The 26,074-nt window shown below is 36.7% G+C and overlaps 3 protein-coding genes across 13 annotated transcripts; 1 reads left to right on the top strand and 2 right to left on the bottom strand.

Moving 5' to 3' along the window:
* Positions 1-6,802: 6,802 nt before the first annotated feature.
* LOC115976147 lies at positions 6,803-10,461 on the top strand. The gene is made up of 5 exons (XM_031097280.1): positions 6,803-7,844; positions 8,156-8,208; positions 9,389-9,555; positions 9,633-9,784; positions 9,893-10,461. The coding sequence occupies exons 1-5, from the start codon at positions 7,043-7,045 to the stop codon at positions 10,339-10,341; spliced, it is 1,623 nt and encodes a 540-aa protein (XP_030953140.1). The 5' UTR covers positions 6,803-7,042; the 3' UTR covers positions 10,342-10,461.
* Positions 10,462-11,615: 1,154 nt separating this feature from the next.
* LOC115976145 (pentatricopeptide repeat-containing protein At3g24000, mitochondrial-like) lies at positions 11,616-16,771 on the bottom strand. Of its 11 annotated transcripts, none has more exons than XM_031097272.1 (5): positions 13,013-16,771; positions 12,846-12,902; positions 12,643-12,707; positions 12,326-12,564; positions 11,616-12,258 (listed from the first exon to the last, which is right to left on the bottom strand). In XM_031097272.1, exon 1 carries the CDS (start codon positions 16,461-16,463, stop codon positions 13,434-13,436), a length of 3,030 nt encoding a protein of 1,009 aa, XP_030953132.1. In that variant the 5' UTR covers positions 16,464-16,771; the 3' UTR covers positions 11,616-12,258; positions 12,326-12,564; positions 12,643-12,707; positions 12,846-12,902; positions 13,013-13,433. The 11 variants fall into 11 exon arrangements, with proteins under 11 accessions (XP_030953132.1, XP_030953133.1, XP_030953136.1 ...); XM_031097273.1 differs by having other exon boundaries at positions 11,616-12,250; XM_031097276.1 differs by having other exon boundaries at positions 12,347-12,564.
* A 2,173-nt stretch (positions 16,772-18,944) lies between these two features.
* On the bottom strand, positions 18,945-22,483 carry LOC115976144 (pentatricopeptide repeat-containing protein At4g39530-like). Its single transcript, XM_031097267.1, has one exon. The coding sequence runs from the start codon at positions 22,392-22,394 to the stop codon at positions 19,806-19,808; it is 2,589 nt and encodes an 862-aa protein (XP_030953127.1). The 5' UTR covers positions 22,395-22,483; the 3' UTR covers positions 18,945-19,805.
* Between the last annotated feature and the right edge of the window lie 3,591 nt (positions 22,484-26,074).

Below are 26,074 nucleotides of genomic sequence, written 5' to 3'. Positions count from 1 at the left end.
GGGTTTATTTGATTTGAACATTTGATTTCCATCACAAATGAAACCAACGAGATTAACATAAAAGAAAGATGAGAAACAAAGAAAAATTACCTTACTAACTCAGTGAAGAGTACACGGGATGAGGAAACCGTGGGTGTATGGCAAGCTCATACTTGAGGGCAGATAATGATACTTGGGAGTCAGCTTTCAATCCTGTATAAAATTAAAACAGGATCAAAATTGATTAAAGAAAAGAACACAGAACAAAAGTTAAGTAGTTAGGGTTTCTAAGTTTTTTTTAGTTAGGGTTTCATAGTATGAATCTTTGGATTTATTTGATTTGAACATTTGACTTCCATAACAAATGAAACCAACGAGATTAACATAAAAGAAAGATGAGAAACAAAAAAAATTACCTTACTGACTCAGTGAAGAGTACACGGGATGACTCCGGCGGTAGCTATGGAGAGAGGAATGGACAGCGGCGGTGGCGCTAGGCGTTGGAGGCGGAGAGGGGACTGGGTAACGGCATTGGAGGCCGAGGCTGCTAGGGTTTGTTCTTTAGAATCTGGATTTGGATTTTGGAGAAACAGTAGTTTGGAACTTCGGATTTGGGGAAAGGGTTTAAATTTTATAGAGTGTGAGATTGTGAGAGTTTGAGAGAGTTTGAGAGAGAAAGTAAAGACCAGAGAGTCTGAGACTGAAGAAATGAAGACTGAAGAGATGAGGAAGAGTGAAAAGGGATGGGGGAGGCGTGAATGGGAAGCCATGTCCATTAGGGGCGGCCTTAGGGGTGTCTGTCAATGAAGCAAAAACTGAAGAGAAGAGTGGAGGCTGAAGAGACTATTGAGACTAGTTGAGAGATATCAGATCTTCCCATTTAATTCTCACCGTTGGATTTCCTTTTCATCTTAGATTATAGCCGTTGGTTTAAAATAGATTATTGTGCCACTGAACCGGTCATATCATGGTCTGTCTTACTCTCATCAGGACCATTCATTTTAAATTTTATTTTGTGATGAACGGCTGATGTTTATGTTGGGAAGGTGTGAGCTTTGAGTCTCGGGCTGGGCAAGTGGGCTGTTCTGGAGACTGGAAGACTGAGACTGAAATGTCTAAATGTCAAATCTACTTTTTTTTTTTTATTATTATAAATAATTCGGTCGGTTCGGATTTTCCGGGTGAAATATTTTGAAACCCGGATCCGAACCGACCTATTCGGGTTGTTTTCTTCCCAATCCGTGACCGACCGTAGCTGGATTCGGAGCCGCCCGTGGACCTTCGGTTCGGGCGGTTTCGGGCGGGCGGGTCGATTTATGCGGGTCCTTGGACACCCCTACTCATTATTAATCTCATATATAAAGCAACTTGATGGAATAGCAGAAAATGACTTAGAATTAACTTTCAATTGCTCAAGCTTCTGCACTATGTTTGGACATATGTCACTAGTGAACTTTTCAATCTCAGTCCTCTTACTGTACATTCTAGTCATTAACCTGCCCTAATCCATTCAAGCGTGGCAAGGATAGGTTTATCCCTAGCATCTAGTATCATAGAATTAAATGACTCACTAAGATTGTTCACATAACAATCAAAGATGGCCCTTGGAGTGAAATGTGACTTGGTCCATTGAGTTGGTTGGATGTCTGCTAAATACTCTCATGCTTCTTTGTCCGAGTCCTTCATATCTTACATCCTCTTCTCAAACTCCCTAACTGTTGTTGCTACAGCACACATCCATAATGCAGCCTTCAATTCTAAACCCTTGAAGTTTAACTTAAAGTTGCTATAAATATGTTTCACACAAAATCTATGTTCAACTGTTGGGAACAACATCTCCATGACATGTATTAATCCCTGGTTATCATAAATAAAATCAAAAAACATCCAAAGGACAAAAATGAACACCATCTGCCTAAGAACAAAAACAGAACTTTCAAAAAGCAGAAATGTAATGACTAAGAACAAACAAAAATCTCAAAAAGCAAGTGAATTGTATTACCTTCTGCCTATCTTAAATGAACACCAAATTCAGCTCATTTGGCCTCCCAATATTATTTGCAAATGTTTGTAAAAACCACAATCAAGAATCCTTATTTTCTTGCTCAACTACACCTAATGCAACAGGAAATATATTGTCATTCCCATCCCTTGCAATTGCTGATAATATATGTTTGCCAAACTTGTCCTTCAAATGGCAACCATCTAATCCTACAAGTGGCTTCCACCCTCCCAAGAATCCAACTTTCTATGCATTGTATCTCACATATATCCTTTTGAACTTAGGTTGTGTGTTAGGTTCAATAATCTCAGTTTGCAAAATCACCTTACTCTCCCCATCGGTTACTCTTATCATCTTAGCATAGTTCCTAAACTTCCCATACTGCAACCTCTCATCACCTAGTATGAACTCTCTAGCTTTTCTCTTAACTCTGTACACTTGATTTATGCTCAAGTCCACAGACATACCTTTCATAACTCGGTGTTTTACACTAGAAATTGCCCAATCAGGGTTTTTGTTGAAATCATCCAAGTACTTCCTAGCCACATATGTAGAAGTGACCTGGCTATGTTTGAATGTCCTCCCACATGTACAAATTGGAACCATGGTCTTTATTTGGAAGTTTAAGTCCCTTGAAATTTGTGATGCATGTACCTTCCAACCACATTCATACTTGCAATGGACAGAAACTTTGGTCTTTTCATTAAGCTTGAACTTAATGTCCACAGGCTTTTGCACTGCATATTCCCTCAAGGCAACCCTAAACACCTTCCCATCTGGAAACTTCATACCATTGCATAATTGAGGGTTACTCATGCCAGTCTTCTCATTGAACTCTAAACATCTTACCCTTTCATCCTCATTCTCAAAACTGTTAATGCTCCTAGTGTCATCATCATCAAGAGTTTTTTTAGCCCAATCATCATCATCAACAGCTTGATCACTGGCAACAGCTTGATCACTGGCAACAGCTTCTGGTTTCTTCCCATTATTTGTAACTTGCTCCTTCAAATGCTTTCCCTCATTTACCTTTTCAGTATCTCTTTGATGCTCTCTCATATTAGGCACCTCATTGTTCTGAGCACCAAATATATCATCAGGATAATCTGGTCCTTCATACTCTTCATCTAGCCAATTAGGTTCATCCACATGAACATTTTCACTACTAACAGTTTGTCCATGGGTAGCATTGTCATCCACATGCACTTCACCACAACCAACAGGTTGCCCACCCCCAACATTATCATCCATAGCTCCACCAACACTACCATCCTTTAAACCCTCAACAGGTTCTTCACTAGCATCATTTTGGTCAACCACAGATGATCTAATAGAGACAATATTGTCACTGCCCATATTGTGTTCACCCACTACTAGAGTTACCTCCTCACAATCAGTATCATCATCTTTATCATTCATTTCCCATGGTTGGTCTACTGTAATTGGTTGATCTAAATCAACCATAGGTTTTTCAATAGCAATTGGTTTAGCTTTAGGTTCTACATAAAGTGTGATTTCCTTTGTTGGCCATTTAGCATGTAGTTCACACATGTAGGTCACATCATCATCTGAAGTAATTAACCTTAACCCTTGCTATAAGTCACCACCAGGTATTAAATAATAAATCCTACTGTTAATGAGTCCCTTAGCATCAGTACAAATGTCTTGTATCTCAAAATGACTTAGTAGATCTGGATCGACATTACCCATTACAGATACCTCACTACCTACATACTCTAAACCAAGGTTCCACTCAAAATTCTCACTATGGTGAATAGTAAAATTAAAATGAATTTCAGTAGCCATCTGCAAGAGTTAAACACATGCATAAACAACAGTAATTAAATACATAACCAACACATGCATAAAGAGCACTAATCATTGACAAAAGTAAAATAATTTCATACAATATAAAATACCATTTAATGTGGGGTCAAGGGAGACAAGAAATACAACCAACTAAGCAATTTGTCTCCATGGGACCACAGACAACCTAAAGATGTATCTACCCTATTCCTAGGAACCACAGTCATCAATGTCAACTATAAAAGTAAGAAATTATTTAACAGAAAACCACTAATTTTATGACAAAAAACCTTTAATCCGAATCATCTTCATCAATTGTTACACATTGAAAAAGAACAAATACAACAATGGTAAACCCTACAAAGTAATTTCATACCTGATATAGAGAAAAACCCAAACTTTAGTAAACCTCTTCCTTGCTTGCAAATGTTCAGATTTCACTTTGGCAATCTAAGTAAAGAGAGAAATGGATTATGGGTTTGGGGATTTTAGGGATTCTAAGGTAGAGAGAGGAAGAGAGCTCGTTCTTCTTTTTAGGGTTCTAATTTTGGCTTATATAGTAAAATGGATTTTCTAACAGAAAGGGCAGAGGTGGGTAACGGGGATCTAATGGAGGCCACCCATGTGGGTTAAGTGATAACTTTTAAACCACTGATGGGTACTATTAAAACGGACCAAATCACAGGTGAGTAAAGTACAATTTCTCATTTATTTTATAATCTATATTAATTAAGCAGTATATCGCACATGCATAATTATAGTTACTAAAGAAGTTAGGCTTTAATTTTTATTTTTTATTTTTTGTGTGGTAAAAGACAGATAAAATAGCATTAGAAACAAAGGGTACAAATACAGAATAGCTCTCTTTTTTTCATAAGTTTCAAAATAGCTTAAGATTTTCAAAGGCTAGCACTTGAGAAACTGTGTGTTTTTTGCTAGTTATTTTTTACACTTATATTTGTAGTTCTGAAATAGTACTGATATATACACTTGATTGTTATTTCACAAATGTTTAAACTGCTTCAAACAACACTCAAGTTTTTGTTCATTTGACCAATTTTAATGCTTTATTATTAGATATCCAGCCTTAAGAGTTGTAGTTCAATGTACTATAGTATGTAGAGAAAGCAATTCGTTGCTAAAAAGTGTACTTGTACAAATATATAAATGATATCAGTGATTTGTCCAGGAAAAAAATATATAGTTGCGTTTTTAAAACGCGGTTGTAGGTTAAGGACCTATAGCCGTGTTTATTAAACGCAGCTAATGTAAACCTTATAGCTGAGTTTTAAAAACGTGGCTAAAATAACTCCTATAGCTATGTTTGAGAAAACGTAGCTAGGTCTATTGTCACGATGTATAGGCCACTCTTAAAAACGTGGTTATAGAAAACACGGTTATAGATCAAATGGACCTATAGTCATGTTTTTAGGAGCTATAGTTGCATTTTAAAAACACGGCTATAGACCAATTTTTTTGTAGTATAGTGTTTGCACCACATACAATTATGGTGGATTATCATACAAAATAAAATTAGTGACTAGTTGTGCACCCATCTTATTTAAGGAGTCACATATTATTTAGTCTCACAATAAATGTGATCTAGTTTGTGGTTGCTAAAATTTGTTGAAACTCTTCAATAAATTCCATGGTTTTCAAACCCGGACCGGACCGTACGGTCCGACTGGAAAAACCTCGAACCGTTCCTTTTTGCGGTTCTTTAAGCTTCAAAAACCGTTCAACGGGAAAAAAATAGGGACCCGTGTGAACCGGGGTCAGACCTCACGGTTTTGAGAACTGTGAACAGACCGCTTCTCACGGTTCTCTACTTCTTCCCTTTGATCTGAACTTAAAAAAAAAAAAAAAAAAAAAAAAACACACATACACACAGAAAAACGGATCCTCATCGACCAAACCATACCGAGCTTTGGGCCGACTGAACGAGCCGATGCCAACGAACGGAACTTGATGACCTTTCCAACGCCGGTGCGGTGACACAGTCGGAGTTGATTTTCAAAACCGACCCATATATAAAAATAAAATTAAGGGAAAAAAGAGAAAAACATTCTTAATAAATTACTAGAAAGAAATCCTACTTATGCCCCCAACACAAAAGATAATATTTTCTTGGTAGATTACATCTTAGCATCGCCGTTGATGCTTCTTCCGTATCTGCAGAAGAGAGAGCAGAGTTAAGCTTAGGAACTGACGAAGAAAAAAGAAAAGACTGAAAATTGAAAAGGAGAGAGGAATGAAGTAATCAGATAAGAATAAAGGAAAGTGGAGGTAGGTGGGCATTAAAAGAAAGTGGGGGTAGGTGGAGGTAATGCCACGTTTTGATTTCTTGGTCATTCAACTTTTTTTTTTTTTTTTAGTTTTATAAAAATTAGAGTGCCACGTTTATCTAAAAAATATAAAAATAAAAAATCAATACACTTTTTTTATAATAAGTCCACAGTTAACCCAAAAAAAAAAAAATATAATATAATATATATATTAAGAATACTCCTTTTTTAAGTTTAATTAATAATTTATATTTTAAATAATTATTAAATTAATTATGACGTCATCACGTTCGACCTCGGTTCAACCTCGGTTCGACCTTAAAACCTTAAACCTCTTCCTTTTACGGTTCAATGAACGGTCCGGGTCTGAAAACTGATAAATTCTTGCAATAAGAGAGGACGAGTTTTCTTCACCATGTTATAACAAAAGTTTCCACCCATAAGATGCGTCAAATTTGACATCGAGGTTTACAAAACCAAACTCTAAAGCTAAAAGGAGTCCATAATTAAATTTAAAAAAAAAAAAAAAAAATCCTATAACTTTATATCTAGGCCAAATTAAATCCTATAATTATAATGGTGCCCATTTAAATCTTACTTTTTCATTGTAGAGGCAATCAAAACCCTTGTATTTATAATTGTATCCATTTAAGTCTTACATTTTCATTATGGTGGCAATCAACGCCCTTGTATCAGTCCTTCAATTATGTTTATAGGTGAGAAGTTCAACACCAAAAAACAAAAATGCACTGATTTATTCAACCCGTATATATGGTAGCTCATTGTTCGAAAATTCACCCAAAAGACAAAAACTTTATACTTACGTGGCAAAATCTGGAAGATTCGTACGGCCTTTAAACCCTAAACAATTTTCTCCTAAACCTGACTTCTGTGCTTATTAGGGTTTTTGCTATTAGCCCTTCCTTTTTCTTATCTCTCTCTGTGAAATTCATCATTTTCAACAACTACAATGGCTCTAGCTCTAATGGAACCCACAACTTCCACAGCCCCACAAAACTTTAAACCCCTTGTAGGCAAAAACTACGAGTTCAAGCTAAACCAATCAATCCAAGACCTTTTAGCCGAAATCCACAAAGAAACCCCCAATTTCTCTCCTTTCATTCACATATTCCACGAATTAATGCAAGCTAAGCTTGACCCACCTCTCGAATCCATCTGGGTCTACGCCGGATTAACCTTTCGTAGCCGAAATTTACAGAAAGATGACATTTTGGATCGGGTTACTGTCTCGAAGGACTTGTTTCAATTGGTATCGGCGTGTTCGGGCTCATGTAGTTCTTCGAAGAGCATAGCATTGCTCGCTCCGGTGGTATTCGAGGTGTACAAAGTGGTTGTGGAGTTGCTTGGGAAGGACTTGGCTTCAAAGAGAGAGAGGAAAGCAATGAGGGAGGCTAAGTCTTTGGTGGGAGTGATTCTTGGGTATGCAAATGTGTGTTGTTGTAAGGATTCTAGTGAGGAATCCATTGGTTCGAATTTGATTACGCCTTTCGTGGATTTAGTTCGTGTTTGGATGGATTCTGATGATGGAATAGACTCTTTCTTGCCGCTTGTAAGTGGCGAAATTCGTGAAAGGTTTAGTGTAGGAGGTTGTGTTGATGTTGTTTACCTGGCGGGAGTTGTTCTTGCAGAGCTGTTTCTGTTGGAGCTTTGCTTGAAATTCACAGCTGGAATTGCGAGGGAGGAGTTGGAGAAGGAGTTGAAGATTTGGACTGTTGGTTCAATTTCTGGCTTTCAGAGCTTTTACTTTTTTGGTTAGTAAGAATTCACATTTTGGCTTGATATTTGGAAATTGCATTACAAATTTACAATATTCTTTATTTTTTGTGTTGTTTAACTTGTCTATAAGACAGATATGAATCTAATTGAAAGCATGAACATAGTCGTAGAACTTGAATGACAAAAGAGTACTTGTGCTCCAAATGGTTAAGACTGATACTAAGGCTTATTAGGTCTACATATTGTGTCTATCTGACTGTGTATGTCTGTATATTGACATTTATGATGATTATTTTACTGGATTTCAACTTTGATGTGCTTACATCCTAATTTATTTGGCAACCAGAGACCCTCATCCGGATGCTGCAGGAGGAGATTTTGCCTGTGACTTCCCTCTTGGTCAGTATGTCTTTCTTAGAATGTTTAATTTGTTGATATGTATTCCTTATAGGGTGGTAAAATGTAATTTCTCCATTTACTTGCTTCCTAGGTGTGTCAGCATTCCACTAATCATATTATTTGTGCACACAGCGCATTCATGTATGGTTCTGCATTTACTTGCTTCCTAGGTGTGTCAGCATTCCACTAATCATATTATTTGTGCACACAGCGCATTCATGTATGGTTCTGCAATCTAAACTAACAGAAACAGTCACTCTTTCTCTCTCTAACTCTCACGGTTTACCAATGCACATGCAGGACTTATATAGTGTGGTCTATAAAGAAATCTGTTACCAAACAATTGCCTTCATATATTTAAGCCATTATGTGTTGCTACATGGTGAAGTCAAGAGATTTTTTACTTGATGGTTTTCACCCTTTTAATTTCCTTGATACTTTAGAAATGGACAGGAAATTTAAGTAAATGTGGACCATTAATCTTTTTTTTTTCTTTTTTTCCCCTTTGGGGGGAGGGTTTGTCATACATATGTTGGGGACGGGGACATAAAAAAGAGGAAGTCACGTACTCTTATTTTCTATGCTACACAACCCACCCTGTCTTTAAACGGATCTGTTCTTGAAAGTGCTGGTGTAATAAGTGTGTTAAACAGGATTTTGGGATGGCACTGTTTACTTATCCTCAGAGCATAGCCCACCATTTCCTTAGGATTTATCATAAATTTAGTCATTAACCATGTATTTGCTATTGGGTTGAAGAAATCAACTTTGAAACAATCATTTATGTCATGATTTTTATTTTGAGCTCCTATAGGTTTTCTTTCCATAAAATTTAAAAGTTACCAATTATTTCTTAGGTGTATACTTCTTAGAATATTGAGCTATTAGTTTTGGGATATATTTATTAATCAAAAGTTTCTCAATTCATCATGGATGTAAGAATCTGTATATCCTCCTGGGCATGAGGATAAACTGCTTAGCTCTTGGATTACCTGATAAGTGGTTCTGGTGGCTGGGGTCAGTTGCACATAGGAGTTTGATTAACAGCGAGGATTGTTGTACAATCTGCTCTATAACATGCAACTAATCTGAGTGAAGTTTTCCTACGTCATAAAAAATAAAAAATAAAGTGATGATTCCTAATTCTAAAAACTAATATCATGGAAATATATCTGTGCAGAGATCTGAAGATGAAGTTTTGTTAAGAAAAGTCCTCTATGATGCTGTTATATTGGTTGAGTATTCTTTTCTTAATCCTGAGAGAGTGATTAATGTACCTACTGAGCACATGAAATGTCTTGCCATGGCAAGACTGATCATTACACATGAGGCCGTAGAATTTTTCAGGTATTAAAGAATGAGCGATCTTGTTGGAATTCTATTGAAACCTGTACTGCAAAGTCTCATCATTTTGCTTGCTGCAGGGAAGGTGGGAATCAGATGAGAGCTATCTCTTACAACAATGCCTTCTCCAGTTCTCGTCTACCTTCCCAAATTATTAAATGGGTCACTAACCAGATTGGTTTGGAGGAAAAAGCAAATAGATCATATGGATCCTCACCTAAAGCTCTTATCAGTAAGTAGCTCTAATATTTTTTTGTCCCTTGTATTTAACAAATGCACTCTGTACTTAATGACCAAATTGTTTATCTAATTTTTAAATCTTAATGATCTCATTCTCCAGAGTGGCTGCTAAACCTTGAAAATCAGGGAATAAAAGTATTTGATGACAGCATTTCAAGACGTCGTACCAAAATAGTACTAGATAATTCCAAAGCAGACTTTGAGCAACCAGCATCTAAGTTGGAGGACATAAGAGTGGATGATGATATTCTCTTTTGTATTGATAATAAGGGTGAAGACAAAGATACAGATAAGGAGAAGATGATCGCATCCATGAGTTCTGCATTTGTATCTGCAGCCCACACAATGAAGTCAACAGAAAATGAAGGAAGAAAACGGAAAGAAGGGTTAAGTGCTGAAAAGAAGAAGATCAAATTTGTCAAGTATGACCTGGGTCAAAATTCTGATTCGACCAGAACAAGGTCCGCAGTTGTCAGTGATGATGGTGTCAGTAGTGAGAGTGAAGTTGACAATCCAATCTCCGACGATGATACAGATACAAAGGAGTAGTTAGGTTCTTTGCAGGAGAAAGACCTCAATCAGGCTATTTTTAGCAACCTCACTTTTTGTTGGGTTCATACTGTTTCTCAATGGGAGTTTATAAGAATGTCAATCAATTTTGTAACAAAAGTATGTGCAACTACCCTGTTTTTTTATTAGGCAGATGCGATTTTTAGGTTGAGGGAGATGCCAATGAGAAACAGAGAAGCGACCTTAGCATCTTGTCAGTTTTGCTGATGTTATATATTTATATATAATCAGTTTCCAGACCACCAGTTAGTCTAATTTATGGCAATATTATGAGGAGATTATGTTTCTGAACCAATCTATGGTGTTTGCTGCATGACTATTTGTCCTGCAAATTGCAAAAGATGACTGTCACTTGTATTGGAGCCATTTATAAAGACCAGCCAGTTGTTGAATTTACCTAAGCTGAGCCATCTTCCTCTGGTCACTGTCACCATCGGACAGGCAGACTCAAGTTCCTCAATGTATGCGTGTTGGGTTGGATTTGTTCAAAAAATTGGAAAGCATTCAACGCGATTTTCACGATTATTTTTTCTGCTAAAATGCTGGTGATGTTGATCACAAACATCTCTTGTACGTAAAAATTTTATGTTGAGGAGGGTTCCCACTATGATATCTTGAACAGTAGAAAATTGAAAATCAACCAAAAGCATTTTCTGACTTCAAGCATTGCTCTAGGCCTTTTTCTAGGCAAAATTTGCTGAATAGTACTTTTTAAGGAAAATTTTTGGTGGATAACACGATGGCGAAGTTATTTAGTTATGTAGACTCTTCCTAGAACTCAAGTTTGTCAAACTCGAGTTCCAACCCAAAATCGAGTTTATCAAACTCAAGTTTCAATTAGTTTAGGTTGCGTGGCAATCTAACGTTGAATAACAAATTGAAACTCAATTTTGGATTGGAACTCGAGTTTGTCAAACTCAAGTTTCAAAAAGAGTCTACATAATTAAATAACTTTAGTCACATGTTATTCTCCTAAAAGTTTTCTTTAAAAAATATTATTTAGCAAATTTTGCTCCTTTGACAAACTCGAGTTTCAAAGAGAATCTACATAACTAAATAACTTTAGTCACATGTTATTCTCCTAAAAGTTTCCTTAAAAAAATATTATTCAGCAAATTTTGCTCCTTTTTCTCTGTTCATTGTCTATCACATCTAGATGGCAGAATATTTACTTCCAAAATACGTCACTACATCTCAGTACATATAAACCTCCAGAATGAACAATCACCAAGCTGCTTAAATGCTCAACCATAAATAATACAATGAAAACTAACTTTATTTATATAGAAGCAAGTAGCAACTGGTAATAGCACATTTCATAGAAGCAGGGTACCAGTACTACTACTACCCTCTTAGTAAGGAAGGGTCAGACAAGGACCTGGAATTGAAAATAATGTAATCTGGACCTTGTGTCTTTATATGTTCACTCAACTCAACAAATCCTCAACCCCGTCTAAAGCTAAAACCAAAAAAATAAAAAAATAAAAATCTTATGAAAACTTCAGTTTCAGATGCTGCTACGTGAGAGAATCAAAATCTCAGCCTTCCAAATGTGGAATAGGATTGTTCCATATATCAAAGACAGAAACAGTGGAAGACAGGAGGAACAGGGAGAGATGAAGCAAGAATTCATCAATGTGTCTGGAGGTCCACTCATTGAACACAGATCGAGGTACCCTATAAAATGCTGAATAAGAAAAAATTACTTTCTTTGATTGTTGTTACATCAAGACGCCAAGATCAGATGAAGTGGGAATGAGCATGGATGGCTATATCGAAGCAAGAATGCATACAAATCTTGGATGCCCTACTGACATTTAATCAACCTGCGCTCCTTGATTGCAAGACAGGAACCCAACAGGGGAAATGTGATACTAAACCAAGTCATCTGCACCCCTGCAAATAGTATTAGTTGCCCACAAGCATAATGAGACTTTGACATCAAATGAAAAATGATGCACACCTCAGGGCAGTGTCATGTTACCATTGAAAATTTGTATCCATCAAATTCTGGACAGAACATACCCACAAATAATGGTCTTGCAAGATCCACATGCAACTTTCAAACTTCAAATGGTATAGAAGCCAGGCCAGGAAGTTTCCAGTTCAGTCAGCACAACCACAGTTTTCTTCTTTTACTCAACAGCAGTTCTTGTAAGTTGTCCCAGTGTGCTGTCTTCTCTCTCGGTTCATATTGCCCATCTATTACATATCAAATGTTAGAGAGGTTTCTCAATCCATGTAAAGTTCTGTTTAACTACAGCAAAAAATGCAACTTACTCTCCAATACACATGGTTCAAGAAGCCTTTATCTGGACAAAGATTTGCCAAACACATCTGTACTTCTAAGAAAATGCAAATACGTAAGTCCTGGCTCCTGTTGTGGATTAACAATGGCAAAATGGCACAAGTAAATCTAATCATGGTAAATATGCATTAATTATTCATGATTAAATTAACTTAAAATGAAAATCAAGTGTTACCTTGGTTCTGAGAACAAAAATTGCACCAAAAGAATCTAAAACAGCAGCAGCAGCAGCCTGCAGAAATATCAATAAAATTACATCAAGAAAGGGAAAGAACATCTCAGACCCCAAAAGCAAAAAAAAAGAAAAGAAAAAAAAGAAGAAGAAGAAGGGTAAGAACTTACATTCTTAAGGCATTCAAATCTCTGTATAACTGGCGGCACTTGTACCTTTCAGTTTACTCCATCAATCCAACTAAAAGATGGCCTCCATAAAGACAGGGCATTACTGGGAATTTGCACCAAGGGGGAGCAACTACAGTGGCATTCCAATATTCATCTTCGCTTAACATAGAAGCTCCATTTGGATTTAGCACCTGGATAGAATATTTGGAAATGTATCACTGACAAATACTACAAGTTCACACTTCACCTTGGTGTATTGTATGTTTCTTGGTGTTTCTAATATTAATTCATCAAGGAAACATAACCTTGCTTGTAAGTTTCTTTCCCTGAATGGTAACTCTTGGGACATGGTTACTTCAATAGTAAGGATTAGACTGAAATTTGAATGCAGATCAACAAGCTAAATGCCTCTGGAGCCAAATCACCAATAATCCTGACAGGAGCAAGTACCATTCTTAAAATGGTGGAAGCGTTTAATGTCACGAACAACTATTTCCCGATTTGTGATGTCTGAGAGGAACTTCATAACATCATGGCAGTCTTCACAGATGCGTAGGTTTTTGAAAATTCTAATTGTTTTGACAGGGTTGGTGCTTATAAGGGCAAAAGCAAGAGCCAATCTTTCACTATGATGATTAAGATATTCCTCTCTCTCTTTGTCAGTGACATTATGAAGCACATGTTCCGTTTTTGGAATATAACCTACTGAAGAGAGTTTTTGGCTGAGCTCCTCTAACTTTATATATATTTCCCTGATTTTGGGATGTGAACCATCTTGAGAAACAAATGTGTGGACTTGACCATTGATCTCTACCCAGCTACATCCAGGTTCCTTCTTAACACCCTGACTGGACATCAATGTCCTGACCTTTCTGACATCATCCCACCTACCTTTGGCTGCAAAAATATTAGACAGCAATATATAATTTGAGTCTATCTCAGGTTGAAGCTCAAAAAGTTTCTCTGCAGCTTTTTCTCCAAATTCCAAATTTCCATGCATTTTACAAGCTCCAAGAACAGTCTCCCAAATCAACGCATGTGGCTCTAGCTTCCTATTCTCGATAAAGCATTTGACCTCATCAAACTTTCCAGCCCGACCAAGAATATCAACCATACAAGCATAATGCTCAATTGTAGGCGTAATCCCAAAAATTTCACTCAGTGCATTAAACTGTTTTTTCCCTTCTTCAACTAAACCCATGTGGCTACATGCAGAAAGAACACCTAGGAAGGTAACCTCATCTGGCATGGTGCCTTCATCTGACATTGTCCAAAAAGTTTCAAGAGCTTTTAGTCCTTGCCCATTTTGCGAGTATCCGCATATCATTGTGTTCCATGAGACAGCATCCCGTAGAACCAAGCCCTCAAAAATAGCCTCAGCATCTTCTAAGCATCCCGACTTTGCATACATATCAACAAGTGCACTTGAAACAAATATATCACTATGCCCACCCTTAATTGCCATAGAATGAAGCTGCTGCCCGGTTTCCAGAGCAGTTAGACGGGAGCAACCACTTAAACAGCTGGCAAGAGTAAACTCATTGGGCTTTACACCTTCTTGTTGCATCAAACTGAAGCACTTAACAGCCCTCTCTGCTTGATCAGTTTGTGCATAGCAAGTAATGATGACTGTCCAAGTAAAGAGATCTCGTTTAATCAACCTATTGAAAACTACATCAGCATCTTCCAAGCACCTGCTCTTGGCATACATGTCAATAAGAGCTGTCCCAACAAAATCATTACCATCAAGGGAGTTTTTTATAACATGGGCATGTACTTGCTTTCCAAAGCGTAGATCCAAGAGGCTAGAACAAGACCTTAAAACACTGATATACGAGTACATATTAGGTATGAAACCTTCCAGAAGCATCTGATAGAAGATTCTTGGCCCTAGATTGCAGATTTCATAGCCATGGCATCCAGACAAAAGGGCATTCCACGAAACCAAGTCGTGATCTCCCATTGCCTCAAACACTCGGGTACCAGCCTGTGGAAATCCATTTTTCATGTACATAGTGATTAAGGCATTGTTGACTAACATATCATTTTCAAATCCATACTTGCATATACAAGCATGGATGCTTTCACCATACTGCAGGTCTCCCAAAACAGTGGCAACACTAACAAGACTTGAAAAGCTAAATTCATTTGGTGGGACACCTGCATATCTCATCATGTGAAATAGCTGAGCAGCTTCTTGGCTATGACCTTGCTGATCAAGGCAGGTGATGATTGCACTCCAGGCTACTACATCAGGATCTTTGATTGTCTTAAACACTTTTAGTGCATCATATGCCAGCCCGCACTTAGAGTACATATCCAAAAGACTACAACCCAAAAACTCATCTATTTCACACCCAATTTTGATTGCCACAGAATGCACAGCCTGGCCTTCTCTCAAATTCCCTGAGGTGGCACAACCCTTGAGGACAGTAGACAAGGTGAACTTGCTGAACTTCATCTCTGATTCTCTCATTCTACCAAACAGTCTCAATACTTCTTTTCCACCACCCACCTGAGCATAACCATTAAGCAAGGCAGTCCATGAGACATCATTCTGCTCAGGCATGCAACAGAAAACTCTATCCGCAAGCTCCATCTCACCACATTTTGCATAAAGGTCAACAAGAACAGACCCAACAAACAAATCCAAAAAGCACCCAGCTTTGATTGCTTCTGCATGCACCTGCTTCCCAAAACTCAAATTCATGCACAGAGCACAAGCTTTCAACCCAGTTGCCAACGTGAACTCATTCGGTCTCACACCTTCCCTCTTCATCTCACAAAACAAACTAACACCATCACTACCGCATCCTTCAGCAACAAACCCTTGTATCAATGCAGTCCAAGACACAACATCCCTTTCAGGCATTTGATCAAGCACACGACGCGCACACACAGAACTCCCACATTTAGCATAAGCATTAACCAATGAAACCCACAAATGAGAATCCGGGTCAATCCCGCTCTTAATCACTTGCCCATGAATGGCCCTCCCCTCATTCAAACGCCTTTTTGAGGCACAATCACGCAGCATCCCAGAATAACGCCTTAACCTCTCCTTCCTATCCAAATTCACAGGCCTACTTCTCACATTTTCATCAATCTTCTCATTCATAGACACTGAATTAGGCCAATTACGACTCATTTCCTTTCTGGGTGTTCTCTTAAACCCTTCATGAACCTGAGTTGGCGAGTTTCGAGTATCAGATAGATCCAAATCATTGGTGGGGTTCGACTCTACAACACTGAGAGCAGCACAAGACGAAGATTTTGATCGAATAGGAACTATCAGTGATCTAGAACTGGTAATATGAAGCTTATTGGGGAACTGAAATCGAAAACCAAGCGGCGGGCTACGCATTCTCAGAGAAAGCAATTCGCACTCCATTAATTTTAATCCCAAAGCTTCGGTTCTGATTCTAAAACAGCTTTTGATTCTCAAAAGCATCGAATACACGACCAACACGGCATTCACAGCAGCAGAGAGAGCATCAGAGACTGACAGAGAGTTTTAGTCTTAAAGAAAAACAATAACAACAACAATGAAAGAACGAAACATAAATGTGTTGGTTGAGCTCTCGATATTTCAGTCTCTTTAAGCTCGATACGGATTCTCGGAAATCGAACAGAGTATGTACAAAGAAAGTAAATAGATAGAATTAGAAAACTGCTTAAAAGTTGGAACCTTGTTACCATGAAAACGGCGAGAGAGAGAGAGCGACACAGAGTTGTGGAGTTGGTCTGTGGCTCTCAAGAAGCGCCAATATGAATGAATATGTGAATCTTTCGAGGGCTTTTTCGTCTCTATGAGCCAGGTGTGAGTGTGAGTGAAAAATCTGCTGCCACGCTGGCCTAGTTGGGGGACCTACTGATGACATGGCAGTCCTCCATTTGATGTGATATGGATAGGTTTGTTTTTATTTTCTTTGTTTATTATTATTATTATTTTTTTTTTGGAACTCAGTTACAAATTGACATGCATAATAAAAAATAAAAAATAAAAAGGCAAAAACTATACTAATTAAAACTTCTTTTTTTGGGGTCTTAACATTGATTAAATCTAAGACATATATATGGGTTGTGTTCAAATTATACTTAGTGTAACTCTAAAAATGTTATGTCACTCAATAATTTGTTATTGAATTTATATTTTGAAAATATTATCATTGGATTACATATTGTATATGTTTTTAACATACACATCATTTGTTTTGAAAATTTGTTATTGAATTCGTGCTAATCGGATGTTAATACCATTTAGTCCTCACACACACATGTATATATATGTATGATAATTCAATGGTTACAAGTTTAGAGGGAGGGGGAGTAGGCCTGTAAAGCCTTAATTTATGAAGGTAAATTATTATTGTAGGTGCTCAAGAATTTTTTGGCTTTGGCTTGATTGCCTTGCCTTGCCTTGGCATGAATTCTTGTTGTCCCACATTGGAAAGATCTCTTTCCTCATTCTAGTTTATAAGGGATGAGCCAATTAGAAAGAGTACCACTAGTTTGGTTAAGGCATGAATTCTTGTTGTCCCACATTGGAAAGATGGTACTCTTTCTAATTGGCTCATCCCTTATAAGCTAGAATGAGGAAAGAGATCTTTCCAATGTGGGACAACAAGAATTCATGCCAACAAACTAGTGGTACTCTTTCTAATTGGCTCATCCCTTATAAGCTAGAGGTACTCTTTCTAATTGGCTCATCCCTTATAAGCTAGAATGAGGAAAGAGATCTTTCCAATGTGGGACAACAAGAATTCATGCCAAGGTAAGGCAAGGCAAGGCAATCAAGCCAAAGTCAAAGTCAAAGCCAAAGGCAAAAAATTCTTGAGCATCTACAATTATTATTATTATTATTATTATTATTTGACATGAGTCTAATTTTTAAAATATTTTATTATTTTTATAGTTTTGCTGAATTTGAACTAAATTTCTAAATTTCCATATGGAATGGTGACAAAAAGATATTGAGAAGGAGATTATGACTGTTTTTATCATTTATCATAAGCATTAACAACAATAACAATAAAATTTTACCAAGAAACTTGTGAAATAATGTCATTACTCAATTTTTTATGCAAATCAACCCTACCCCTCACCCCTACACCACCCCCCCCCCCCAAAAAAAATTATGGATCATCAACAAAATAATCAAAATCGTTCTCTTGTATCATTCTTTGTCATTTTATCATATCAAAAATCATACCTTTTGTCTTTTCATTAATTAACATGTAATTCCTTTACTACTTCTGGTATTATTTTATACCTTCATCTACTTCTTTTCATTCCCTTTACTCAAATTAAATCTCTCTTAGTTACTAGTACATCAATCAATTACCTTTGCACAGTCCCATTTCAACTATTTTCATTTTATTAACATATTCTTAATACCCCAACATTGAGTACCATAGTACCATATAGCCAAACTAGCTTTATTGTAGCAATATTGTAACCTATTCTTAGTGTCCATTTGAGAATTACTTATTTCAGTAATTTATTTTCATAGAATTTATCAAAATATATAATTTTTAGTAACTTTTATGTTAAATATGTTACAAAAAATTAAAAGCTAGTTTATTTATATATAAAAATAAATAAAACTTAGATTATTTGTAAAAAATACTAAGACAAAAAGTAAAAAAGTTAACTTTTTTTAAGAATTCCCAAGCGCGAACTTTTTTTAAGAATTTCCAAATAAGCATCCATTTGTTTCTAGTCTTGTCTAATATTTTTTAGGTATGGCCGGTAAGGAAACTAGGTCAAGGCACTAACATGAACATAATTGGAAAAGTATTACAATTTATTGTTGAATCATTGAATGGGGGTATGCCAAAAAAATTTAGAACCACAGTCTTTTATGTTGCAATTTGTCACAACTTTGATGTAGCAGACCGTAAGTAATAAGTTTATGTGAGAGTAACAAGTAACCTATCAAAATCTGTGAATAGTTGTAAAAAATGGTGTGGTAAATTTTGTAATCCTATAATAGCTTGGGTATGCTAGAGAATATGTAGCTTACAGTTTAAAGAAAGTTATCACATCTACAAAGCTCATCTCCTGTCACTCAACATTAGCCAGCATTATGCGCTCGCTCACTGCACATAAGAAAAAATTTTGGTGGCATTTCCACGATAAGAGTGCCACTTCAAAGTAGGGACACTGTTTTTCTCAAATGATCTTATGGAACGTATCAAGCCATTTTTTTTTTGCCCAGCTTAGCTTTTTCTTTATCTTCGCATCATAATCCAATAATGTGTCGCTACTTATAATTATATACCAAAAGTATGTGTTATCCATTGTTCCTAACTATCAGGACCAACAAGCTTGCATATGATTTTAACAGAATGTGCCAACACTATGACTCCCTGCCCCGTCCCAATGAATCCTGAGTTTTCTGCACTGAACTATCATCAGATCATACGTGATTTACATGTCTAATATGATAAAGGCATAAAGCAATGCTTCTCTTCTTGAAATTATTGTTAGAAACTTAGAAAGCTATTATCTTTTGTTGGGCATATAACCCTCCATCATCTCCTATTCAATCCTTAGCCTATACTCAGATTCAGTTCTTCCCCTTGAACATTTTGATTGCGGATCTGCTTATTTTAGGTAGATGTATGGATCTCTGTAGTGATGGCATTGGACAGGCCAAGAGCAGCCAACTCCTCAGGTGGCAACTTCTTTATCAACTCAACCAATTCACAGAGATGACCGTCTTTCCAGGTGGCACAACCCATGAAATGTGCTCAATTCTCATAGAAAGTCTTCAATCTGCACTCATTCTTCACCGTGATAGCCCCTCCAACAGTACACGGATTTCCCTGATCTTTGGATGTGAAAGATCTTGAGCAAAGAACGTTTGGGCTTCACCATCAATCTCCAGGCAGCTGCAACCTGGTTCTTTATGGATTCCTTGATTGGACATCAATGCCCTAACCTTCACAACATCGTCCCACTTGCCTTTGGCAGCATAAATTTCAGATAACATTACATAATTATAGTCCACACGAGGTTCAAGTTCAAATAGTTTCTTTGCAGCTCTTTCACCAATTCCCACATTTCCATGTACTTTAGAAGCCCACAAAATTGTCTCCCAAATCAATGGGTTGTTGGTAAGCTTCCACTTCTCAATAAAGCTTTCAATCTCAATAAATTTGCCTGCCCGACTAAGGATATTGACCATACAAGCATAGTGCTCAATGGTAGGAGTGATTCCATAGTACCTGCTTAAAGAGTTAAAATATGTTTCCCCTTCTTCAATCAAACCCACGTGGCTGCATGCAGAAAGAACTCCTATAAAGGTAATCTCATCAGGCAGGAACCCTTCATCTAACATAATCCTGAAAGCCTGGAGAGCCTCATTTCCTTGCCCATTTAGTGAGTATCCACATATGATTGTGTTCCATGAGGATGCATTCCGTGAAGCCATGCCCTTAAAAACAGCCTCAGCATCTTCTATGCACCGACATTGCCCATACATATCAACAAGTGCAGTAGCAACATACATGTTGCATGAAAGTCCAGATTTTATGGTCAAGGAATGGAGCTGCCGCCCACAGTCTAGCAATATTAAACTGGAGCAACCACTTAAACAGCTGGAGAAAGTGAATTCATTGGGTTTCAAGCCTTCTTGTTGCATCTGAATGAAGCACTTAACAGCCTTCTGCCCGTGATTGCTTTGTGCATAATTAGATATAATGGCTGTCCAAGTCAAGAGGTCTCTTTCAGTAAGTTCATTCAAAATTACATCAGCATCTTCTAAGCACCTGCATTTGGCATACATGTCAAGCAGAGCAGTTCCTACTTGACCATTACTGCTAAGGTCATCTTTTATGATATGGGCATGTACTTGCTTCCCAAAACCTACGTCCAAGATGTAGGAACAAGATTTTAAAATGCTAATAAATGTGAAAATGTCAGGTTCTAAACCTATCACAAGCATCTCTCTAAAGATTTTTGGTCCCAGATGACAAGCTCTGTTATCATGAAATCCAGATATAAGTGCATTTAATGAAGCTGTATCCCGAATACTCATTGCATTAAAAACCTTCCAACCATTATTTACAAATCCAGTTTTCATGTACATTGTAACAAGTGCATTGCTGATGAAATTATCAGATTGAAAACCATATTTATATGCACAGGCATGAATACTTTCACTGTACTTCCAGTAACCTAGACTAGTAGCAGCACTGATCAGGCTAGCAAGGGTAAACTCATTTGGTGACACACCTGAATGTCTCATCGTACAAAACATTTCAGCTGCTTCTTGGCTCTGGCCTTGTTGATGAAGACAGTGGATCATTGCACTCCAGGCCACTATTTTGGGACTTCTTATCCTCTGAAAAACTTTGAGTGCATATTCTGGAAACTCACACTTGGAATACATATTAAGAAGGCAACAACTCAGAAATTTATCAAGCTCACTACCAATCTTGATAGCCTGAGCATGCACTGCTTTCCCTCCTCTCAAATTTCCCAAGTGTGCACAACTCTTAAGAACAGTCAATAAGGTGAACTTACCATGCTTCAATTCTAATTCTCTTATTTCACAAAACAAGTTCAGAATCTCTTCCCAGTCACCCATTAGAGCATATCCATCAATCAAGGCATTCCATGACACAACACTTTTCTTAGAAATGTAAAAGAACGCCATACTCGCAAGCTCCATCAAACCACATTTTGAATAAATTTCAACAAAAGCAGACCCAACTAAAAAATTTGAAAAGAACCCCATTTTAATGACTTCTGCATGCAACTGTAACCCAAATTCTAATTCCAAGCACCCTAAACAAGCTTTCAACACACTTACCAAAGTCTCTCCGTTTGATCTAATACCATCTTTCCTCATTTCACCATACAATCTAACACCATCACGGCTATATCCTTCATCTACCAACCCCTTAATTAGCACAGTCCAAGACACAACATCCCGTTCAGGCATCTCATCAAGCACCTGACGTGCGCATTGCAAACTCCCACATTTAACATACAAACTCACCAACAAATCCCAAAAATCCAAATCTGGGTCCATCCCATTTTTGATCACCTGCCCATGAACTGCCTTACCCTCATTCAAACACCCTTTTGAAGCACAACTACACAGCACCCCGGAAAACAATGTTAGCCTCACATTGCTATCCAAACTCACATCAGCTATTGAAGGCACCGTTTTATACACATTATGCTTTGATAACTTATTGAGTATGTTCTGAAAGTGCCCATCAAAGCAAGACTCCAACTTTTCTTGTGTATCACTGAAAGACGAACTGTGCTGTGAAAAAGAGCGAAGTTTCTCTATGGATTGGCGTGTTGGTATTGGGCTAAACTTTCGCAATAAACGACCTTGAAAATTAGTTGCTGGGCTACGCATTGCATTCTATTTGAACTGAAAGGAACAGACAAAAGAAAAATGAAGCTTCAATTCTGAACCAGTTCGTCTCGCCTCAGACGGAAAAGCCGGCGTGAAGTCGAGGACTTTGAAATGTAGGCTATAGTGTAAGCTGTTACAACGAATAATTATCGTATTTACAAGCTCTAAATTTCGTCTTAATAACTAAAAGGGCTTTTTCAAAATTTAGCTTTTAAAATGGGCCGAATTATGTAATTTACCATTCTTAATCCTTTATTTATTTTGTCTAAGGCTGTGTTTGTTTCATGTAAGTGATTTTCTGGAAAGAAAAATATTACTAAGTGTTTGGTTGCATTTCAGAAAATGTTGTGAAAAATATTTTCTGGTGTTTGGTTGTATGGTTGAAAATGCTATTTCCCTATAAATTTTTCACACGGCAATTCAACCCACGACAGCAAACTCCGGCAATCAAAAGCCACAACCACCAAAACACCACCACCACACCACCACAACAACAACAAAAATCAAAATCACACAGAAACCAAAATCACACAAAGAGAGAGATCGGTGGGTCGAAGGCGAGATCGCGCGGAGGCGAGATCGAGATGCGATCGTCGCAGTGCAATCGGCGCGATGCGATCGTTGCGGTGCGATCGTCGGACTGGAGCTCGCGAGATCAAGCGGCGCAGTGTGATCGTCGGACTAGAGCTCGCGAGATCGACTGGTGCGTGCAATCGGCACAGACTGGAGCTCGGGGTTTGCCGGACTGGACTGGAGCTCGAGGTTCGCCTCTTCTTCCTCTCGCTCTCTCTCTCTCTCTCTCTCTCTCGGTCCGGAATTCATTTGAAGTGAAAATAGGAACGAAAATTCATTTCCGTGGTCAAAGCTTATTTTTTTCGGTCAACTGAAATTGATTTCCGAAAAATTCCATTTTCCGGACCAACCAAACATCCGCATTTCCGGAAAAGCATTTGCGGAAGTGATTTTCACCCAAAACAAACACACCCTTAATCATAATTTAGTTCATAAATTTTCAGTCGCTATATTTGACTCATTAAGATTTGGACTAAAATGAAGTTGTTAAGAATCATCTAAAATATGGTTTATGATTTCAATTTTTAATCCAAACTTTAGAACAAATATAACAATTGAAAAGTTTGTAGAGCGAAACTGGGATACGGCCAGTATTAGAAAATTGATGCAAACATAAAATACAAAAATAACGTTTCTTCATGTAACTTTCTTGGATTAATTTCACTAACAAATAAATAGGATTGTTATAAGTGTTTTACAATTACTTTTACAATAGCGTCTGTTAAAAGAACAAAAACACAACATCCACAGCCTAAACACTTCAATGAGAGAGAGAGAGATTATGTTTATGTGTTATTCTTAAAAATTTATTGCATATAAAATAATAATTACCTTCGTTTTTATTATATAGACAACCAAAAGGTATGTCCAAAAGAAAAAAAAAAGATACAACTCTTTAGTAATTGGCACAATTTTTAATAATAGATTTCATTAGCCCCACTATTAGGCAAATTCTATTTGGATTTGGATTAGCCCAATATTTCTAACATCTCGCAAACACTCTATTTTCTAACATCTTGCGAACACTTTATTTGGGGTTGGGCTCATGGTGAGTTTTATTTATTTGCTAAGAATATTCTAACTACAAAATTTGAAATTTTGATTCTCTCAAAAAATTTATGGGGTAATTACACTTTCTTCCCTTGAGATTTGAAGAAATGACACCCAACTCCAAACTTGAATGGAAAAAACCTCCCATCTTTTAAAGTTTGAAAAAATTAACACTCCCCCCCCCCCCCCCCCCTCTTTGTTTATATTAGTAACGAAATATTCTAATTTTCTATAAGAATTTCTTTACAAAAGTTTAACCAAGATTAATAAATAAAAAAAATTGATAAATTTAGAATAAAAATGAAAAATTTATCAAGCATCAAAACACTTGCAACAGCAAATCTCTCCATAACTCATTAAAAAAAAAAGTATACTTAATATTTTAAAATACACTTCAATTAAAAATTTAATACAATAAATTTTAATTTTGAAATGGAGGATAATTCTTGAAACTTGCCCTTAAACAAAGGACAGGTTCTACATAACATTTTTAATATTAATTTAACAAAGTTTGGTCAATCAAATGTCAAGAAGGGGAAATGTTTTTTTTTTTTTTTTCCTTTAAGTTTGGGGTAGAGTGTAATTTCCCTAAATCTCAAAAGAGGGGAGTGTTATCATCCCAAATATTATTTTGACATTTTGGATTTAAGGTTTACCATCAAAGAAATTTTTTTTTTTTGTTAAGCAAAAAAAAAAAAGGAAAAATCCTGACATAATTTTGGCATAAATGCACTTTTAGTCCCTACATTTTGGCTTTTTTCCATTTTGGTCCCTACATTTTAATTTTACAATTTTTAGTCCCTAAACCAATTAACGCATGTTATTTTCGTCCTTTCCGTTAGTCAATCGACGGAAATATCTAAGGTAGTTGCCGAAGGAATTAAAATATTATAAAAAATGCCACATTAGCATCTAATTTTAAAAAAAAAAATTATCAATTTTAACTAAAAAAAAAAAAAACAGAATTAAAAACAATAAAATACATAAATTTAGATCTAATTCATTTTGAACAAAAACACACAAGAACATAAGAGCACAAACCCATAACCAAACACAAACTCAAATTTAAAAACACAAAAAACACAATAACAAACATAAACTATTTACTCTCAAAATAAATGTCAAGTCAAATCTAGAAAATCATACACACTAAGTCTGGGCATCCACACCACCACAGGCGGTGGTCCGACCCTAAGTCTTAAAATAACTCTCACTGAGCCCTCTATCTCCCACTCTAAACTCGAGCTCTCTCTCTCTAATCTCTAAATCTCTCATGGCCGAAGCTCAAGCTTCCACCATCGTCTATCCTCATCACCACCACAAACGGTGGTTTCACGTCTTAAACGCCTTTGACCTAAACCCGATCTAGGCCTATTCTTTCTTTCTACTCCTCAATTTCAACGATGTAAAGGAATCGGAGCTTCCAAGCTCCACCATGACACCCACACACTGCCACCACTTCGAGGATGCTCATCCCCTCTCTACATCTCAGTCTAACCCGAGACCAACAAACACATCTGTTCTAAACCCAAATCAAGATCTTACCGATACTCTCTTTATGTTTGTTATTGTGTTCTTTGTGTTTTTAAATTTGAGTTTGTGTTTGGTTCTGGGTTTGTGCTCTTATATTCTTGTGTTGATGTTTAAATCTATGATCATGTTCTTATGTGCTCTTGTTCAAAATGAATTAGATCTAAATTTATATATATATATATATATATTTTTTTTTTTAATTTTGTTTTTTCTTTAGTTAAAATTGATAAATTATTTTTTTAAAAAAAATTAGATGCTAATGTGGCATTTTTTTATAATATTTTAATTCTTCCGGCAATCACCTCAGATATTTCCGTCGGTTGACTGACGAAAAGGATGAAAATAACACGCGTTAATTGGTTTAGAGACTAAAAGTGATAAAATTAAAATGTAGAGATAAAAAAAAAAAAAAAAAAAAAAAAAAAAAAAAAAAAAAAAAAAAAAAACTAAAACGTAGGGACTAAAAGTGCATTTACACCTAATTTTAACTTCTAAAATTTTGGTGAACAACAATGCACTCTCTA

The sequence above is a fragment of the Quercus lobata genome, chromosome 2, assembly GCF_001633185.2.
Source record: "Quercus lobata isolate SW786 chromosome 2, ValleyOak3.0 Primary Assembly, whole genome shotgun sequence".
NCBI classification, from domain to species: Eukaryota; Viridiplantae; Streptophyta; class Magnoliopsida; order Fagales; family Fagaceae; genus Quercus; species Quercus lobata.
The sequence above is the reverse complement of the archived record's forward strand: the minus strand, read 5'-3'. Positions and strand labels throughout refer to the sequence as shown.

Excerpts from the sequence above, each read along its gene's own strand:
- LOC115976147 (XM_031097280.1), top strand. The coding sequence starts at position 7,043 with ATGGCTCTAGCTCTAATGGAACCCACAACTTCCACAGCCCCACAAAAC. Across the intron at positions 9,556-9,632 it reads GAGGCCGTAGAATTTTTCAG|GGAAGGTGGGAATCAGATGA; the intron begins GTATTAAAGAAT and ends TGCTTGCTGCAG. Across the intron at positions 9,785-9,892 it reads CTCACCTAAAGCTCTTATCA|AGTGGCTGCTAAACCTTGAA; the intron begins GTAAGTAGCTCT and ends CTCATTCTCCAG.
- LOC115976145 (XM_031097270.1), bottom strand. The coding sequence starts at position 16,463 with ATGCTTTTGAGAATCAAAAGCTGTTTTAGAATCAGAACCGAAGCTTTG.
- LOC115976144 (XM_031097267.1), bottom strand. The coding sequence starts at position 22,394 with ATGCGTAGCCCAGCAACTAATTTTCAAGGTCGTTTATTGCGAAAGTTT.